This window comes from Phascolarctos cinereus, unplaced genomic scaffold, assembly GCF_003287225.1.
Source record: "Phascolarctos cinereus isolate Bilbo 61053 unplaced genomic scaffold, phaCin_HiC Scaffold_5;HRSCAF=322, whole genome shotgun sequence".
Classification (NCBI taxonomy): Eukaryota; Metazoa; Chordata; class Mammalia; order Diprotodontia; family Phascolarctidae; genus Phascolarctos; species Phascolarctos cinereus.
The window spans coordinates 126,796,528-126,817,259 of record NW_027555958.1 but is presented as its reverse complement, the minus strand read 5'-3'; the positions used below and the strand labels follow the sequence as shown (position 1 = coordinate 126,817,259).

The following is a 20,732-nucleotide window of genomic DNA, read 5'->3' as shown; positions in this document are numbered from 1 at the left end:
TGGGTTACTCTTCTGCAGTTTATAATCGTAGAGAGTTTTCTAGGACACCTAAAGGTTAAGTAAACCTCCCAGAGTCACATAGCAAAGATGTATCAAAAATGAAGCTTGAACCCAGGCCCTTGACATATTGAGACCAATTTTCTATTCACAATGCCATACTTCCTCTTAGATTAGAGTATGATTGTAACTGGACATTTTTAAGGTAATTAAATTGTTGAATTGGAGTATATGACTAGATTTTCATAGTCCCTAAAAAATGTTTACTAACTAAATTAATTTAATTTACTCTATCAACAGAAAAAAGACAGGAGAGGTAACTAGAGAGCTGGCCTGTTGAGTTAGGAAGACCTGGGTTCAAATACTACTTCTGACACACACTGGTTCTGTGGTTCTGGGCAAGACAGTGAATCTTTCAGTGCCTCATTCTACTCTGTAAGACCGTGTTGCAAAGTAGGTGCTCATCTGCCACTGTATAGTGAGTTTCTAATATCAATGAAATCATTGGTCAAGTACTGCCCCCTTATTCTTCCTTCTGCCCCAAGAGGAAGAGCACTTTGCAAGAATGTCATTTGTTACAGGCAATATGGGAGTGATGGTCTAAAGAGATAGCTAGAGGGAAAGGGAGAGATAGAACGTGGTGGGGCAGAGAAGAGAGAGGGAAGAAGAGAGACAGAGAGAGAAGGAGAGAGATACACCTACTAAATCTGAGCAGACTGTAGTATTGTTTTGGTGTAAAAGTATAGGTTAAAGCAATTGTTATAGGAACTTATCAGTACAAAATTCAACTGGAATTTGAGATTATCTGGACAAGGACTAAGTCAAAATGAAGACTGTCTTCTGCTTTCTGTATTGACCTTGCATGTGCCAGTGTTTATGTGCTTTGTATCCCTTTAGGCTGTAAGCTCCTTGATCTCAGGGGCTGTTTTTGCTTTTTCTTTGCTTCTTGGAGCTTAGCAGAGTACCTCGCGCATCATCATCACTAAACAAATGCTTATTGATTAGTTTATTGATTAATAGCATATATGAAGAAAGGTTTAATAGAAACGTTAAAACCGGATTACTTGAGGCATCCTTGAGTTGTATGAAAGGACAGACTGTTTCAAAGCATCTTTAAAAATCGAGCATTTTCATTAGTCTTTGCAAATTTAAGGCAATGTATCAGCTGAAGATAGATTTCAGGCAATTTATTTCTCTACTTTGATCTCTGTTCTCATTCCTTCTTCAACTCTGATCTTCTGAATAACTTTATTCCTTACTTTACTTCCATAGGTCCCCTGGATTTGGTGGAAGCTTCTGAGCAAGGAGGCTGCCCAACTGCGGGATGCAAAGGAATTGGCCACATAAAGAGAGCTAGACACCCAGGCTACCATAGGTAGATATGCTCATTGTCCCTTGTCTTACATTGTTTATATAAAAGAGTGCTTCGTCTATGTGTATAAGGTAGTTTGTCTGTTCTAAAAGAAGTGACAATCAGGTTTTACAATCAGATCCTTACTAAATGTGGTTGCCATGGTATGTATGTAAAATTAAAGGGTAGCTGTAGAGTTGTGGGGGGGAAATGCATTTACAGTCAGTTAACTTGTTACCAGGAATAGATTCAACTTGGCTATTTGGATTTTTATTGGCAATATGCCTGCATTGGAGGGAGTTGTGATTAGAAGACAGTCATTTTGATCTTGGACCACCTGTAGTGATAAGGGTAGGTACTGCCAAGAAATTTTCTTGTGTATTCCCCAAGTGACCTGAATATTTTAGTAATATGAGTTGAAATTTCTGTGAACCTGCAAGGATTGCAAAAGTAAACACTAAAAATAATATTCAGAAATACATGTTTGCATTGATTTTTCTCTCCTGTATGTAGAACTGAAATCTGATTGGCATAATTTAAGTTTTTGTACATTAGACTCTATAAAGTATGAAATATTAATAACATGCTAGAAATGGTTTTAGTTTAATTGGGAGTTTTAAGGGAAAAAGTTAATCGTGTTTAGGTTTTTAATCCTAAAAGCCTTAACTTTATTTGCTCATGTCAAACTTGGCAGGAAATAACCTATTTCATTAATTAGTTTGCTCCATGCAATTAAATTTCTGAATGATTGTAAGAAAAAAATGAGATTTCTTCTTTATCTGATATGTACAGATTGAAGAAACCAGGTCATTCTGAAAATCTTAAGATTATACAACCTTCTTCCTCATGAATTAACAGATGGTACAAAATTGATATAATTATCCTCATCAAGCTGCAGTTTTCTTCATTCTGTCATCTCTTCAACCTTGATTTAAGAAGGGAAGCCTTTTTATACCTCTACACATTTTTAAAAAAAAATTACAAGGAGTGTTGCTGGCACATAATAAGCGTTTAGTGCTTGTTGACTGACTGATAAGGAGAGAAGAGCCTTTTCAATGGAAAGTTTTAAAATAATTTTAATTGGTCAGTTGGCAACAGATAAAAGACTGAAGTCATCAGATAACTATAACTTTGTGGAAAATGCATGTTTGAAAATAAAGATTACACAGATTATTTTATATGGTACTAGTTATAATCATGTGAATAAGTACATGCTGAAGTCATCACTTTCAAAGGATAAGGCATGGTTAGAATTGCAAAGAAAATATGGTACTCTGCAAGTTATTAGGTGCTGAACAGTAAATGTAGTAATCTTTCTACTTTGGGGAAATCTAGTGGACACAAATACTTCATTAATCATGCTAAACTACCACTAAAAAATGTAATTTTTAAATTGGATGGGGTGCTGTCTACTCAGATAATTTATTTCATAGAATAAGATAAACAGAACTAGACTTCGTAACTTCATTTAGAAAGGACATCATTCATTGAGAAAGGAATTAGTTGGATTCTTCTCTGTAGCAGACTGTCATTTAATGGCCTTACTAAAAACTGCTTTGTTTCAGAGGAAGAGTTACTATTTGGGAAGTTGTATTTTCTATTTACTGTCAGTTCACTGGCTTGGATGCCCCTGATGGGGAAGAGATCTCTGGAGCAGGAGGTTTCCTGACTCTTCTGAGTGATCCTGTTCCAGTAGCATCGACTCTATTGCCATATTTCTAAAGCTGTTTATGAGGGCTAGATACTTATTTTTGGAAGGAAAACTCTTTGGTAGATATTTGTAATGACAGCAGTGCCATGAATGGCATTTGCTATGTTCATTTCATAAGAATTTGCTTTTGGCTTTTTTTGAAAAATTATTATGTTATAGGAAAGTAACTTGGGAACAATTTTTGTTGGATTTAAAATGCATGAATGAAATGGGTATCATAATGACATGTCTCAATAAATTTTAAAGAAATTCTTCAGTGACAATAAAATCAGTTTTGTGAAAACCTGAGCAAAGAGCTGTCTTTTGAACTGGTTTTAGTGGCAGGCTACTGGGAAGAGAACAGTTCCCTTTGCTCCAACTAGGTGATAGAATATGAGAAACATCTGATTCCACTGAAGGACCAGGTTGGAGATGAAGCTCATTTAATCGTAACTTCCTTTTATTTGCAAATTTACTGAAATTTAATTTATATGTTTTAGCTTCTGCTTCCTAAGCATCCATCCCTTCATTTCTGAAGTCTTTATATTCTAATTTTCTGTTTCCATCACTGTCCTGATTCTTTTCATTTGAATGTAATCAGTGGTCTCGTAGTTGCCAAATACAAATGTCTTTTTTCCAGTCCTCATGCTCCTTGATCTCTTTGAAACACTTGATACTATCAGCCAGTTTTTCCTTCTTGAAACTCTCCTCCCTTTGAGATTATCCTCCCTCTGCTCTGTTTGTTTTCTCTGCGTACTTTGTTATGTGACTATTGTCTCTTCTGTTAGAAAGTGACCTAACTTCTTTAGGTCAGGGACTTGTTTTTGCCTTTCTTTGTATCCTTAATGCTTTAGCACAGGTAGTAAGTGCTGGCTGTAACATAGTAAGCGTTTACTTCTCTGCTGCTTTTTGACTGACTGTGTTTATTAAATCTTCCACCTTTCTGATGGCTCCTCCATTTTCTTTGCTGTTTCTTCTTCCTTCTTCTATTGCCTGAATTAGGACAATTTCCAAATAATGTCTTCTCTTTCTCTCTGACTTAACTCTTAAGTGGCTTTTCCTTGGAGATGACACAACTTCATTTATCACTTGCATACAGACAACTCTTAAACAAAAATCTACATCTCATATCTTTTGCCTGAACTCTAATTGTTTTACCTTTCAGATAAAAACTTCTACTCCCTCCAAAGAGATTCTGCATTACCAAACTTTGGGCATTTTTACTGTCTTTCACTCTTGCCTGGAATGTTCTTCCTCCTCATCTCTATCTTCTGGCTTCCTTCAAGTCCCAGCTAAAATCCCACTTTCTATAGGAAGCCTTTCTTGCTCCCTCTCAATGCCTTGCCTCTATTGATTATCTCCAGTTAATTCTATATATATCTTAAATGTACATAGTTGTATGTATCTTATCTCTCTCAGTAGACTGAGAGCTTCTTGAGAGCAGGGAATATGTTTTGCTTTTGGTATATCCCCAGAGCTTAGCACATTGCCTGGCACATAATAGGCACTTAATAAATGTTTGCTGGCTGACTTGCATGTCCCAGTGTCATTTCAAACTTGTCAAGTCTAAAACTGAACCTTTTAATCTTCTCCCTAATGTTAGCTATTTCTCTTGACTAATCTATTTCTTTAAAAAAAATTATGAACTTAACAAACACCAAGTAAAATGGAGTCTTCCATGTACAGAATTTTACATGAAACTGTGAATCCCTATTGTGTACATCCTTCTTTTCCTTTTAAGCATATAATAAATTCAGCATGTAACTTTCATATCTGCCCTGCTTGTCTGTGATTCTGTCTGCCCTTCCTTCTCTTCTTTTCTGTGATTTAAAAAATGCTCCAGTGACCCTCTTTTGTATCTTGTTTTCTTCTTTGCAGCAACCCAATTCTGTCGTTCCCTGTTTCTCCTCCACTTTCCCAATTGAGAAACAAAACCAAAGCTCTTATTACAAATATTTCATCAAGAAAAAGTTTCCAAAATTGGCTGTTTTCACAACGAAAACGATATTACATTTTACCTTGAGTCTTTTGGCTCTCTGTCAGGGGATACCATGTTCCTTCTGGAATTGTGATTGGTCATTGTAATGATCAGAGTTTTTTTTTTTAAATCATTTAATTTTTTTAAACTAAACTTAGAAACCAAATAAAATTAGCATTTCCATACACATAGTAGAACAGAATAGAGCTATACATGAAACTGCAAATCTTTTATTATGTAGAGCTTGGGTTTTTTTAAAGAATATAATAAATTCATCATGGAATCTTCCAAGCTGCTGTCTACTTGTCTGTGTTTCTTTCTGGTCTTCCTTCTGTTATCTGTTTTTTGCAAAACATATCCTCAGTCTCCTTCTCTCTCCTATGTCTTCCTCCATCCTCTCACCTCTTTCCCTACCCCTCACCCCTTAACCCCTATGAAAAGAAGAAAAACTTTTGCCAACCCTTTTTAATTCTATTGGGTTTCCTTCTTTTAATTAGCACCTGTTTCTCTTGTATGTAATTTGTTTGCTTGTTGTCCCACTAGTTAGACTGTGAACTCCTTGAGGGCAGAGATTGCCCTTTGTACCTTTTTATATACCTAGAAGCTAGCATGGTGCCTGACACATAATAGGTGCTTAATAAATACTTACTGACTATTGACTACATCTTTTCCAAGGTTGCACTCTTTAGGCTGATAAGTAGTGTAAATAATATGAAGTATAAGAAATAGTTCTTGGTCTTGTGTGAGTTTTGGTCTTGTTCCTTCAATATGTGTGACAGTATATGTATATTTGGTTGTTACATTTAACTGCCATTGACCTAGATAGCAATAACATATGATAGTATATATGTTTTTGATTATTACTTATAATTGCCATTGACCTAGACAGCAGAACTAAAGAAGTGATTTCAGATACCCAGGAGTTTTGAGTTTATAATAGAAATTATTTTTCTCAAATGTAATTTGTATTGTCCTTCACAGCATGGTACATAGTATTAAGAAGTTTTGAGTATTTAATACTGTTGTGAGTTTGTGGAAGGTACAGGGATAGTATTAATATGCATCGTTAATACAGTGTCAGCAAGCCTAGTAAATCAAACAACTGATGATTTGATGAGTGCTATCGTGAGATCAAAGGATAACAAATCTTCATACAAGCTTTATCAGATTGACACAAAAGAAAGCTTTCAGGCTGGAGGACCACAGAGTCTGCTATTAGGGCCTTCTTTTCTTTTTTTCTTTTTAAATTTTTAAATTTATTTTTAAAATTCATTTTAAAAAATTTTTTAGTTCTAAATTCTCTCCCTCCTTCCTGCCCCTCCTCTACCCACTGAAAAAGCAAAAAATGTGTGATCTCAGTTATACATGTGACATTATGCAAAGCATATTTCCATATTAGCCATATTACCAAAAAAAGCCAAAAAAATAAAGAAGATGAAAAAATTGTGCTTCAGTCTGCGTTCAGACTCCATCAGTTCTTTCTCTGGAGGTAGATAGCATGTTTCATTGTAAGTCCTTCAGAATTGTCTTTGATTATTGTATTGCTGAGAACAGATAAGTCATTCACAGTTAATCATACAACATAGCTGTTACCATGTACAATATTCTACTGATTCTCCTTACTTCACTTTGCATCAGTTCACCTAATCTATTCCACTGATCCACCCCCCCTCTGTTTCTTAGCCAGTACCAGATTGTTTTGATAATTACCACTTTAGAATATAACTTGAGATCTGGTACTGCTAGCCCACCTTCATTTTTTCCCCATTGATTCCCTTGATATGTTTGACCTTTTGTTCATCTAAATGAATTTTGTTGTTATTATTTTTTCCATCTCTATAAAATAGTTTTTTGGCAGTTTGGTATGGCACTGAATAAGTAAATTTAGGTGGAATTGTCATTTTTATTATATTGGCTTGGCCAACCCATGAGCAGTTAATAATTCTCAGTTGTTTAGATCTGTCTTTATTTGTATGGAAAGTGTGTTGTAATTGTGTCCATATAGTTCCTGAGTTTGACTTGGGAGGTAGACTCCCAAGTATTTTATATTGTCTGTAATTATTTTAAATGGAATTTCTCTTTCCATCTCTTGCTGCTGGATTTTTTGGATAATATATATAGAAATGCTGATGATTTAATGTGGGTTTATTTTATATCCTACAACTTTAATGAAATTGTTGTTTCAGTTAGCTTTTTGGTTGATTCTGTTGGATTCCCTAAGTATACCGTCATATTGTATCTACAAAGAGTGATAGTTTAATTTCCTCATTGCCTAGTCTTATACTTTCAGTTTCTTTTTGTCTTATTGCTGCAGCTAGCATTTCTAATGCAATATTGAACAATAGTGGATATCTTTGGAATTTTTACTCTTATTTCATTGAAAAAAGCTTCTAGCTTATCTCCATTACAGGTAATGCTTGCTGATGTTTTTCAGAAGATACTACTTATCATTTTAAGAAAAACTCCATTTATTCCTAAGCTTTCTGGTGTTTTGAATAGGAATGGGTGTTGTATTTTGTCAAAATCTTTTTTTGCATCTATTGAGATAATAATATGATTTTTGTTGTTATTGATATGGTCAGTTTTCCTTGTATCAAACCAGCCCTGCATTCCTGCTTTAAATTCTGTCTGGTCATGGTGTATGAACTTGCAATATATTGCTGTAATCTCCTTGCTAGTGTTTTATTTAAAAATTTTGCATCATTATTCATGAGGGAAATTGGTCCATAGTTTTCTTTCTGTTTTAACTCTTCCTAGTTTAGGTATCAGTATCATATTTGTGTTACAAAGGAATTTGGTAGGACTCCTTCTTTACCTGTTTTTCCAAATAGTTCATTAAGTATTGAAATTAATTGTTCTTTAAATGTTTGGAATAATTTACTTGTGAGTTCAACTGCTTCTAGGGATTTTTTTCTTAGGGAGCTCATCGATGGCTTCTTCAATTTCTTTTTCTAGATAAGGTTATTTAAGTATTCTATTTCTTCTTCTTTTAATCTGAGCAATTTATATTTTTGTGAATATTCATCTATTTCACTTAGATTGTTAGATTTATTGGCATTTAATTGAGCAAAGTAGCTCCTAGTAATTGCTTTCATTTCATCTTCATTGGTGGTGCATTCACCCTTTTCATTTTTTATCCCAGTAATTTGGTTTTCTTCCTATTTAAAAAATCAAATTAACCAATGGTTTATTTTATTCATTTTTTTTTCATATAATCAGCTCTTAGTTTTATTTATTATTAGTTCATTGTTTTTCTTACTTTCAATTTTACTAATCTCTTTGATTTTCAGTATTCACAATTTGGTCTTTAATTGGAAATTTTTAATTTGTTCTTTTTCAATTATTTTTTGGTTACATGCCCAATTCATTGATTGTTCTTTCTCTTTTTATTGATGTAAGTGTTTAGAGATAAATTTTCCATAAAGTACTGCTTTGGCTACATTCCTCAAAATTTAGTATGTTGTCTCTTTGCTGTCATTCTCTTTAATGAAATAATTGATTGTTTCTATTTGTTCTTTAACCCACTCGTATTTTAGGATTTACTTATTTAGTTTCCAGTTAATTTTAATATGTATTTCCAGTCTTTTATTGAATGTAATTTTTATTGCATTGTTGTCTGAAAAGTTTGCATTTAATATTTCTACTTTTCTGTATTTGCTTGTAAAGTTTCTATGCCTTAATACGTGGTCAGGTTTTATGAAGATGCTATATACAAATGAGAAAAAGATATACTCCTTACTATTCCCATACAGTTTTCTCCAGAGGTCTATCATATCTAACTTTTCTAAAATTCTATTCATCTCCTTAACTTCTTTCTCATGTAATTTGTGATTAGATTTTGAAGGTCTGAGAGGGAAAACTTGAGGGGCCCCCACTACTACAGCTTTACTGTCTATGCACCAAATAGCATAGTATTTAAATTCTTAAAGGAAAAGTTTAAGGAATTACAGGAGAATATAGACAGTAAAAGTTGGGCTCTGCATCTGGAGTGAAGGAGACACAGTCCCAGCCTTCAGGTTTTTAATGCTTCTATTTTCAGAGCTAGTTCTGGGAGTCTGTAAGTTTTGGGTACTTCCAAGGTGGTATGATCCAAAGAGTAGTTTCCTGTTTTCCTGGCCTATATAGGAAGGGATCTTGCCTCCTTGCAGTCACAAGTTCTAATGCTCCTCTTGACCCAGGGACTGTGACCAGGTTTTCTACTCTCCTGCAGTGCCCTAGTGCTCCTTTCTGCCTTAGAAATGAAACCAGGGTCCCTACTCCCTTGTGAGCAACCACAAGCCCTCTTCCCAGCCTTGGAACTGTGACCAGGGCCTCTGCCCCACTATAACTACAAACACTAGTGGTCTTCTTTGCTCTAGTAACTGTAACTCAGTATAGGCAGTGCAACAGGGTCCAACAACCAGTGCCAGCAAAGGGTCCTCTGTAATCTCTTTCTGACCAGTTGTCTACCCTCTTACTATTTCTGGATTGACAGCTCCCAAAGCTGCTGCCGCTGTTGTTACAGCCACCTCCAGAGCTTGCTGCTGGTGCTGCCTTCTTAGCATGCACTTCCACCCCTGGTGTCACAGACCTTTCCTGCCAGACTCTTTTTTGGGCTGGAAAAATGTCTCATCCCAACTTTCTGTGGGTTCTACCACTCCAAAATTCAATTTGAGGTGTTATTTTAAAATCATTTGGAAGGGAATGTTGGGAAAGTTCAGCTGAGTTGCTGCCTACTCCATCATCTTAGGTCTTGACCTCAGGGGCCCTCTTTTCTTTTCAAACTTTCTCTGGTGGCAGTATTTTGGGGATGGTGGACTTTCCACCTTGATCAACTTCATGACAGTGCCTCTTCCTGGTTGTTATCTGGAAACTCTACAGAATTTTGACTGGCTTAATGATTGAGGTTGCTAGTGCTCTGGACCAGGTGTCATAAGGTCCATTGATACTCCTCACCTCCTGAAAAGAACAGTCCCCTTATTAAGACCCCCTTTTCAAGGAGAAATCTGTATGACTTGATGGTTCCATCAACTCTGATACTCTGTTGGCACTTCTCAAGATAGAAGAATAGTTCTTCTGGAGAGTCTGCAGAGCAGTTTCATTAGCAACCCTAGAAGAATTTTGGGAATCTTGATGACTCTGGGCCAGGGAGAAGGAGGAGGGGAGAGCAGTAACTGCAGAAACCCTGCCTGCTTTCTGTCTCTACTCCCTTTTTTGAAGGCATAACTCTTGGGGATATCCACAGACATTATATCCATCCATGAAGCCAGAAATACCCATATCAACATATTTCTCAGAATCTAGAGCAAATAGAGATTTTCTAATTCAATAACTGCCATAATATTTTAAATATAAAATACTTCTGTACCTTGTATTTCTTTAATCCTTGTAGTCTTTCAGTGTATTTATTGAATATTTGTGATCTTTAAAGCTATTCCCTTTAACTGAGAAAAGTGAGTATTTTAATAAAAATGGTTTTTCTGTTCTTTTCATCTTTCAGTGCTATCAATTGTCCTTATTCAGAAATCAATTTGAACAAAGACCGTATCCTCCCAGATCGTTTAAGTGGTGAGATGTCTCCAGCTAGCCCATCATTAACAAGGAATAAAAAGACGGAAATAAATGAACGCTCCTCATCTCCTGAAATCAAGTAATTAAAATAATTATAATAGTAATAATGGTGATAATTAGCACAAGGCTGTTATTAAATGGTATTTTATGTTTTCAAATGCATTACCCACTATATTGTTTAAGTCTAAAATAATAACATAGTCAAAAATGAGTATATAAAATAATTTATTTGAGTAGTGATTAACCTTCTTAAGAAAAACTTTAGGTTTTGTCTCTATTAGCATAACTAAGTCAGGATTGAAATAATGAGTCATAAACTTTAGCACGAGAAGGAAGCTTAGAGATCCTTGAGTCTAACTATGTATTATATAGATAAGAAAACTATGGTTCAAGGATAACATTTGCTCAAAGTTTTAACAAGTAGAAAGAAGCAGTATTGGGACTTGACCATATGTTTCTAAATTTCAAATCTTTTGTTTTTTCTCCTTTTTGGTGCCATCTTTCTTACCCATATGTTTATATACTGGATGACAAAAATCTGAAAATGATTTGGGCATCAATAAAATGGCCCTGGATAAATTGAGCAGATCAACTGTAGTTTGTATGAACAATGGCTTTTTTGTGTTCCTTGTAATTGTGAAACCAGTTAACTGCTGCCCTAGAAGCTTCATCAGTTATCATCTAGTATTTGGATTCATTTTGAGAAATAGTATGAAGGAAAGAGAGATTGTTTTTTAACCAGTGCTATTTAAGAATAATAGGCTACTGAGGAATGTCTTTAAATAAAGTAGCCAAAGTCTTTATTAGTTGGAAGGGCTAAGATAAAAGTGGATTTGGTAGAAAAATAATTCTGGATGTGAAAAATTTGGAAGTATTTTTAAAAATGTTTAAAACTTGGACTAGTGCAGAGGTTTTCTGATGGCGAAATATTTGTATTTTTTATAACCTCCATGCTGTTGTAAAGTTGAACATCTGAACTGATACTGCTAAAATTTCTTTGCCAACTAAACATCCATAAAATATCACCCAGAATTCTCTCTAACATTTTTTGGCCTAAGTAGTGTTTTATAAATGGCTTCATTCTCGTGGAAAAAATTTTGCCCTTCAGATCAGGAAATAAGTCCAGCGGCATACAACTTCAGGTATTAGCAATTAGACATTTAAATTAAGAAGACTTAGGGTTTGGATTTCAAAAGTCTTTCCATTTGTTTAAAATAACAATAGAAAATGTCCTAGTCCTGAGCACACCGACTCCAAATCGTTGATTCAGAATCGATCATCAGGAAAATCCGTGCCAGAGAAAAACATACAGGAGGATATGGAAGGTAAACCTCCTTACAAGAAGCCACTGCTGTGTGATGACAGCGAAAGGAAGTCATCTAGGTAATTTTCTTTTCAATCACTTTAAAAATAATTGGGAATGAGCTTAATCCTTTTACTGTTGGCAGCATATGTAAATCATGCTTACATTTAAAGAATCTAAGATTTCACAAATAGATCTCATGTATATGGTATTTGTGAAATTCATAAAAATAGAGGAACTCTCCCATTATGTACTTTTCAGTTTTTTTTGTTTTGGTAAATATCATTCATCCAAACTGCAAGTATTTGAATGTATTTATGTACTTAGGATACTTTCATACTTATGATAAATCAGACTTTTCTATTAAGACTTAGACATGAGAATCTCACTATAACATTGCTTTTTTAATGGGCCAGATTTTTGGAAATTGCTTTTAAAAAGTTTTAGAGTCTAAACCAGTACAGGTTTTGGGTTTGGTTTGGCTTTGTGAGGCAGGTGGGGGGTGGGAATGGGAGAGTAAAGATTTTTTTATGGAGTTCATGATTTCAGATACATTTATGAAGCTAAAATTCAGGTAACGTCGAAGCTAATAATACCGAAATTTCTTCACTAGATATTCCTTCTACATAATATGATTCAGAAGTCACTAAATAACATTATAGTCAATGGCAGGTCCATCTTTGTCCTTATGCAAAGAAATTTATTTATTAAAGTACTAAAAGGACTTTGCTATTAGGAAATCTTATCCAAAAGGTTTCAAAACACGGACACCAAATAGACCATCAGAGGGAAACTCCACTATACTTACCTCCCTTAGATTTGTTTGTATTCTTATAAGGAATAATTCACATTAGTTCCATTAAATTTTATGCACACATATGCAGTGCCTATTACATGTAGAACGGTGTTTTAGTTGTTGGTTAAGATGCAAACAATCAATAAGATATGGCCCCTGTCCTAATGGAACTTACAATCTAGTAGAGGAGCACAGCGTGCGTGCACGCATGCGCACGCACACACACACACACACACACACACACACACACACACACAACAAATACTAACAGAGGTGCTGTACTGGATGCAAGAGAAATGAAAAAAAGAAAAATTTCTGATTGGGTAGGTTGCATAGAATCAAGGAGGACTCCATGGTTGAGGTGTCTTTTGAGGTAAATCTTGAAAGATCTGGAGTATTTCAATAGGCCGAAATTGGGGGTAGGAAGATTACAGACAAAGGGAATGGAATAAACAGAGGTGTGGAGGTAGGAAAGTGTGGAATGTATACAGACACTGGAGTCATCTTGTTTGTCTGGAATGTGGAACCTGGTTTGGGTATGAAGGTAGTGTGCAATAAGGTGCCCAGATTAGGGAGGACCTTGAAAGCTAGGTGAAGAAGTTTGCATTTTATTGAGTAGGTAGCAGTTGAAAGTAGCTAGATTCAGAGTTCTTTTTTCAGAACTGTTTTCTATCCATCCTAGTATTCTGCTTCTGACAGAGCTTCACAAAGTTGTGTCGTAGAAGGACATGGTAATCTTTCTTTTTATTAACTTAAAAGGTTGACTGACCCCCAAATTTTCTTATCTTGTTTTTATGGATAAATCTTAGTAAGCACTTAATAAATGCTTGTTGTCTAGTTTCTTCTTGTATCAACTCTTGAGAAAATGACATAAGTTTATTACTTATTCTATAAAGTAATACCTTCTTGAATTGATATGAAACATACTCCGGTATCTTTGCCAAGAACCCAAATTGGGTCACAAAAAGTTGGACACAGCTGAATAATAAACAACAACAAATGTTTTTCTTCAGGGAATAAACTCTTATTCTAGAGTAATGGGATTTGGTAAATAATAAATATCTCTTCTTTTTTTACATACTGATCATAATTTAAATTCTACAAATATTATTTTTGTAGACTTCAATCACATGATTCTCAGCCTTTATCTTAACACATTCAAGAATCTTAATCCTTTTAATTTGTACCTCTGGATCATCCTCAGTTCCATTATATCTTTCCTGAGATTTAGTAACTGAAATTAAATGTTGTCACCAGATTCTTCTGAGGCTTTCTTTATGTGAGGCTTACAGCCACCTATGCAGATTATACTGCTTCCTGCCTCTACATCCTATACAATTTTTGTCATGTTTTCCCAAAAATACTCTTGAGAGGATCAACCAGATATGATAGCAGGTTTATTCTAGCTCTTTTGATAGTTTGGGGATTATCACTTTACCACTTGGAATGTCTAACTGTATGAAGCTGGGTCCTGTGCTCTAGCTTTCTTTTAGCTGGGGATTTTTACTTGTCCCTGCTGCCGTCATTAATTTCCGTAACAACCATTGCTACAAAGATGGACACACTAAGAAGCACTGATATTAAAGAACTAATGCTAGTGCCTTCCTTCTATTAATTATCTCCAGTTTATTCTGCATTTATCTTGTTTGTCCATTTACTTTTTTTAATGTTGTCTCCCCATTAGACTACTTTGTATCCCTAGTGCTTAACATAGTGCCTGGCACATAGTAGGCACTTAATAAATGCATAATGATTGACCAATTTGTAGTATTGAGCAATTTCCCTGATACAGTCCAGCCCAATCTCAATCCTATATCCAGATAATTATCCATTTGTAGCACTTGAGTCTAATTAGAGTACATATGACAGTCTTCATCCATTGGTGAAGCATAGCAAATATAAGTTCCTGCTATGCTTATTGATTTTATTGACATATTTGACATCTTAATAGCAAAATACAACCTTGAGGCCTCTCATTTATACATAAAAATGAGGCAAGATTCTATTAGTTCTCATAAAGATTTTTATAGAGATGTTATAGAGGTCATTATTTGTTAATGTATTCTTGGCTAGCATTTAGAAGATTATATGTAATTTTTTTATTCTTTTAGAGAACTCTCCCTTTTGGAAATGTCATTTAAACCCAGCTTTTAATATTATATTGCCCCAAGCATAGATTTCTTCTGTACGTACAAAGTCAGATCTACTGACTTTATCTTCCTAAATGCTATTACTACTTCACATCATGCCTCAGATTTACGGTTAGTAGGTTATAAATATGATAATTGTTGAGAATAGATAACTGTAAAAGTACCAGCAGACCTGTTCTTCTAAAACCCATTTTGTTGTCTTTTTGGTTTAATATCATAATAATAATAGATAGAATTTATGTTATGCCCACTCCGTAACAGGCATTATGCTAAGTGCTTTACAGATATTGTATAATTTAATCCTCACAACAACCCTAGAAAGTAGGTGATATTATTATCTTCATTTTGCAATTGAGGAAACTGAAGAAGACAGAGATTAAGTGACTTGCCCAGAATCACACAGGTGGTTAAGTGTCTGAGACTGAATTTAAATGTGGGTCTTCCTAACTTCAAGCCCAGCACTCTATATACTGTACCACTTAGCTGCTTCAGAGGCTCTAAGGAAAAAATCTTTTAGCTTGATCACACATCAGGTTCTATGCATATTTTTCCCTGCTTTCCTACTATAGTACCCTGCATGTACTTGGTACTTAATAAATATTTGAATTGAGTTAATAGCTTTTACTGTTTGCTAGGCGAAATACTGCCTTGAGTCAGTGAAGTCAGTTCTTGCCATTTTGTTCCTATCTTTATTTCTATCATCGGCAGACCTCTGGGTCATTCCCTAATTGAATCTGTATGAGTAAATTTGAATGAGTATATCCTTACTTTAGGACAATATAATGGTCATAACTTTTTTTTATCACTGTCTCTAAATTGGACACCAGTGAATCAGTGCAACCCTGAGGTAAAAGGTAACTAAAATACATAATGTTAATTATAAATATGTTACACTGTCTCTCTTGTGAATGATAATGCAAAATAGCCCTTTAACTTGTAAGCTTATAGTATGTGTATCCTAGGCTACTCATCTCCCTTTGCCTTTACCGTTATCTAGGAATCTAGGCAGGAAATGAGGTACTATAAATATATTTGTACATGTGTGTCCTATTCCTCTTTCTTTGATGCATTTTGAATACAGGTGTACTAGTGGTTATGCCTTGTCAAAGGGTATGCAGCATTAATATAACCTGATTTTTTTTGAAGATAGTTGTGTGACTATACTTTTTTTTCAAATTACTGGTAGAAACATGAATTATTTGCCAGTAGTTCTCATTTGTCTGTCAAGCATTCTAGATACTTAAATGAATTAAATTGCTGATGATCTCCAAATTTCACAGGACTTAATGATTTTTTAATTAGGTGATGAATTAACTGATTGATGATAGTGATTCCTTCTCCTGATTGTTCTTCTGTTGTCCTATGCACCTTTGTGATGTGATTACTAGGATGCAAGGTACCACTGCTTTCGTGGGTGGAGACAGGGACAATTTCTTCCTTTAACTTCCTTTTCCCCATTCCTGGCCCTGTTCTTTTTTTGGAGGGAATATTACCTTTGTTTATTCATTCACATATTGGGTTTATATCAGAAATATATACTCCCTAAGAAAAAGTTTATCTCCTCAAATTATTTAATTTCTTTATAGGCTTTTTTTTTACTGGGAAGAACCTACATATCCTATTGGGGTAAAATACTAATACCTTATATTTGCATAGCATTTTATAATCATCATAGTATTCTCATATGTTATTTTTTTGATCTTCATTTGAGGAAGGCATGGCATATATCTCCATTTTTACAGATGAGAAAATTGAATACTGAAAGAAGTAGAATGATTTGCTTAAGGTCACATAGCTAGCCAAGAAGAGGAGGATTTCCAGCATAGCATCATTTCTCACAGAAGACCTCTGGCTCTGTTCCAGAGGAAGGAGGTACTATGTGATTCTATGTTTCCCTCCCTCATCGTAATTTTCTTTTTTTGGTGGGTGGGGAAGGTAGTTGGGTTAGGTAACTTGCCCAGGGTCACACAGCTAGTAAGTGTCTGAGGTCAGATTTGAACTCAGGTCCTTCTAACTCCAGAACTGGTCCTCTCCTAGTAGCTTTCCAGTTCTCACCCTTTCCTATTAACCTTACCCAGCTCTTCATTCTCCAGGGACTTTAGTAAAAAAGGGGCACTGCTACACCTACAGTTGATTTTACTTTTGACCTTACCAGACTCAAAAAAATTCTACATTTCTTCTCCTTCTCCCAAACATAACCAAGCCCTAATAATATCACACACCCTTTGAGATTGAGTTTTCTGTTGAAGAATATAAACAGTATAAAAATTTCATGTAATATGATGATTATTGAAGCTTTCTACTTAATTAAAAAGCAATTAAATCCTGTGGAATTTAGAGATCGCCAGCAATTTAATTCATTAAAGTATCTAGAATACTTGATAGAAAAATGAGAACTAATTGGTAACTAATTCATGTTTCTACAAATAATTTGAAAACAGAACAAAACAGAAAGTGTAGTTACCCAGCTACCTTTGATACAGCATTACCACTACATCTATATTCCACAATTATCAAAAGAAAGAGGAACAGGACATATATGTACCACAATATTTATTAGCAACTATTTTCATGGTGGCAAAGAATTGGAAACTGAGGGGAAGTATCCATGAAGTAGGGAATGGCTAAACAAGTTGTAATATATGAATGTGATAAAATACTATTGTTCTGTAAGAAATGATGAAGGAAGTGGTTTCAGAAAAACCTGGGAAGACTTGTATGAAGTGATGCAGAATGAAATTACACAATAACAACAATACTGTAAAAGCAAACGATTTTGAAAGACTTAGGAACTCTGATCAGCACAATAACCAAAGACAGTGCTTTTTTAAAATTATTTTTTAATATTTTTTTCTTTTAAAAATTTATTTTTAGTTTTCAGCATTTCCTTCCACAAGATTTTGAGTTCCAAATTTTCACCCTATCTTGCCACTCCCCCTACCCCAAGATGGCATGCATTCTGAATATCTCTTCCCCTAGTCTGCCCTCTCTTTTATCTTCCCCCCCCCTTTTTTATCCCCTTCCCCTTCTACTTTTGGTAGGGCAGGATAGATTTCTGTACCACATTTCTTGTATTTCTTATTTCCCAGTTGCATGTAAAAACTTTTTTTAAAACATGTGTTTTGTCATGGCCAATTCAGGAATTTGTTTGGCTTGACTGTACAATTTTGAAATGGGGGATTTTTTTTTTTTGGTTTTGGTTTGTTTGTTTGCCTTCACAGTGGAGGTGAGAAGAGGGAGAGAAGACAGATCTTTGTGAGGATAAAATAAAATTTAATTTAAAAAATGTCAGGCTTTCTTGAGGGCTATTGATAACCAGATCCAAGTTATCTGGATCAACTGATATATTTAGCAAGAAGTAAACCCTCTCAGTTGTGCAATTATGTGCCACCTGTGTGATCTAGGGCTCAGTAGAAAAGGCCGGGAGGATGGAACCCAGTCAACTACTCAGACTTGGTGTGCGGGTGGGTCTGGGATAGCAAGTAAAATCCCCACAGCTACTCCATAGCCTTTCATTTATCTAGTTAACCAGCTATAATCATTAGTTGCTACTGTCTTGCCATGTCAGTGCTCAGCAGACTGACACTATATAGAATTGCTTTGCAACAGTCTGCTATCAGTTTTAAATCTTGTCCATTCTGCTAGTCACAGACATAAACCAGTAACTTCATTCCCAGCACAAGCATCCTCTTCCAGCTCTTATTTCTTCCCGCTTGGACTATTGCAATAGTTGACTATATGTTTACGTGCCTACTGTCTATATCTTCATATTCCCTGGGTCATCTCCCCAGTGCATCACTCTCTATCACTCTACTACTCAGAAACCTTCAGTATCTCCCTGTTGTTTTCCAAATAACGAACAGGTGCCTGATCCTAGCATTTAAGACTATCCACGCGCTGTTTCCAGCTTATATTTTCAACCTTATTCTGCACTGTTCCCTGTTTTACTTAGTTTTTTGGTTTAGCTTAGCTGGCCTATCTTAGCTGGCCTATCTTATTATCTGTTTCAGTCATATGGCAGGTAAAGAATCTAAGGTTCAAAACTTAATCTGTCCAAGGTGACTGTGGCAGAGCTAGAACTTAAACCTCCACCCTGAGAAGTAGGTATTCTTCATCTCTTTGAGTGGAGCTAGAACTCATTGAGGAGGCTCTGGCCGGTTCTAAGTATATTGTCACCAACCAGTATGTGCCTGCAGAGGCTCTCCCATCTAGGGATCCGTAATCATTTTGGGTCTTGAACTGAGTATTTTCCATGATAGTTAGAGCATAAATTGCTATTACCTTCGTGGTCTTTTTGCTTGTGATCCTCGTGAGAATTACAAATTACCATGACAAGTGCCAGATGAAATGGCATTTCCATTTTTTGCCTGTAGATATGTGAAAAAAAGAATCAGTGCCAACTTCTTGATTATTTGTCTTTTTGAGGAAATCTAGGAGTGCTTATTTTTTTCCACATTAAATTTTCTTTTTAAATTTTCAACTTAATTGTCAACAAACAACTATTTTAATCAAGATAATTATAATCACTGATATTTTTAGTGTGATTCAAGATTTGTGAAGTACTTGTTATCTCTTTTTATCCTCACAATAACCCTTCGAAGTAGAGGGTATTATCCCAATTTTGCAGATAAGGAAACTGAGATAGGGATTGAGTGACTTCTCCAGGGTCAGATAGCTAGTAACTGTCCAAGTCTAGATTTTAATTCAGGTCTTCCTGACTTCAGTTCCAACACTACCCACTATACCAAGCTGCAAAGAAGAACAAGAAAAGATCGTATAAGAAACCGTAAACTAATGTAAAGTGGATTTTTTTAAAGCATGTATTAAATTTAACAAGGAGGTAACAATTTTTTTTCTCTGAGCTGTTTTTCCATTCAACTGAAACATCTTAATATCTTCTTGTTTCATTTTTAGTGAAAATGTCAGTATTCACGTGGTTTTATTCCTTCAGTATCCAGTATTTATTACTGGACAAAGATTTCATAATTAGAAGACTAACAGCTAAATTAATCTTTATGAAAATGAATTTTTATGAAGCCTGTTATCCTTAGTATCTTCTGTTTTCCGACCACTATCACTGCAGAATTATAAGGTGCACACACCATTTGTCATTTTTATTATTTCATAGGTTATCATAGCCAAAAAATTAATCACCTAGAGGCCAGCCTTCTGATGATGAGCACTCTCCACATTTAGTTAAGATGGCCCTCTTCCAGCAGATAGTCTGCTACCAGGACAGTACTCTAAAGCCAGTCTGCCTAAGGGTTTGTGTTCTTTAGGAGCTCGGTCATTTTTGTTCTGCATTGGGTACCATAATGGTCTTTTTTTAAAAGTCCTTGCACATAGTAAATTTTTAAGCCTCTCTTTGTTGAAATGCATAAAAATGAAGTAAACATATATTAATTATAGGAGTATGTAAATGCTTACTTAAAACTATAGTAGGAAGAAGGCTGACTTTGGTGCAAAAGGACTTAAAACAGAAGCACCATTTAATACCTTTGTAACTTGGGGTAAGTCACTTCCACTTTGAAAACTTTAAAGAAATGTTAGATATTTTTATGATTACTTTTGGATGGTTCTGACACCTATTTCAGCAAGTGCTTTTTCATCACTGAATCTCAGTTTCCTCATCTGTAAAATAAGAGAGTTGGACTAGAAAACTTCTAGTCTCTTTAGGCTCTAAATCTGAATTTTAGAATTCAATTGAAATTAATTAAAACACATTTTAATTTTAAGGGCATTGTCTTATTGTTGGCCATATAAGGTCACTGTAAGAGGTTGGCTGAAGGAATTGTCTATAGCAAATAGGAATTAATTTGTTACTTTTAAACTATATCCTAATTTCTGTTGATTTATTATCAGACTGTCATGTGTAAAATCCTTAAATATTTCATCTGTTGAAATTCTGAATCACATT

The 20,732-nt window shown here is 35.0% G+C and overlaps 1 protein-coding gene across 7 annotated transcripts in view; it reads left to right on the top strand.

The window, feature by feature from the left end:
* Positions 1–20,732, top strand: part of L3MBTL3 (L3MBTL histone methyl-lysine binding protein 3) — a 162,829-nt gene that overhangs the window by 104,311 nt on the left and 37,786 nt on the right. For all 7 annotated transcript variants that reach the window (XM_020987039.2, XM_020987037.2, XM_020987038.2 and 4 more), the window contains 3 exons: positions 1,270–1,372; positions 10,496–10,645; positions 11,791–11,949. In XM_020987039.2, the coding sequence (XP_020842698.1) occupies positions 1,270–1,372; positions 10,496–10,645; positions 11,791–11,949 (412 nt within the window). The remainder of the gene's footprint in view (positions 1–1,269; positions 1,373–10,495; positions 10,646–11,790; positions 11,950–20,732) is intronic.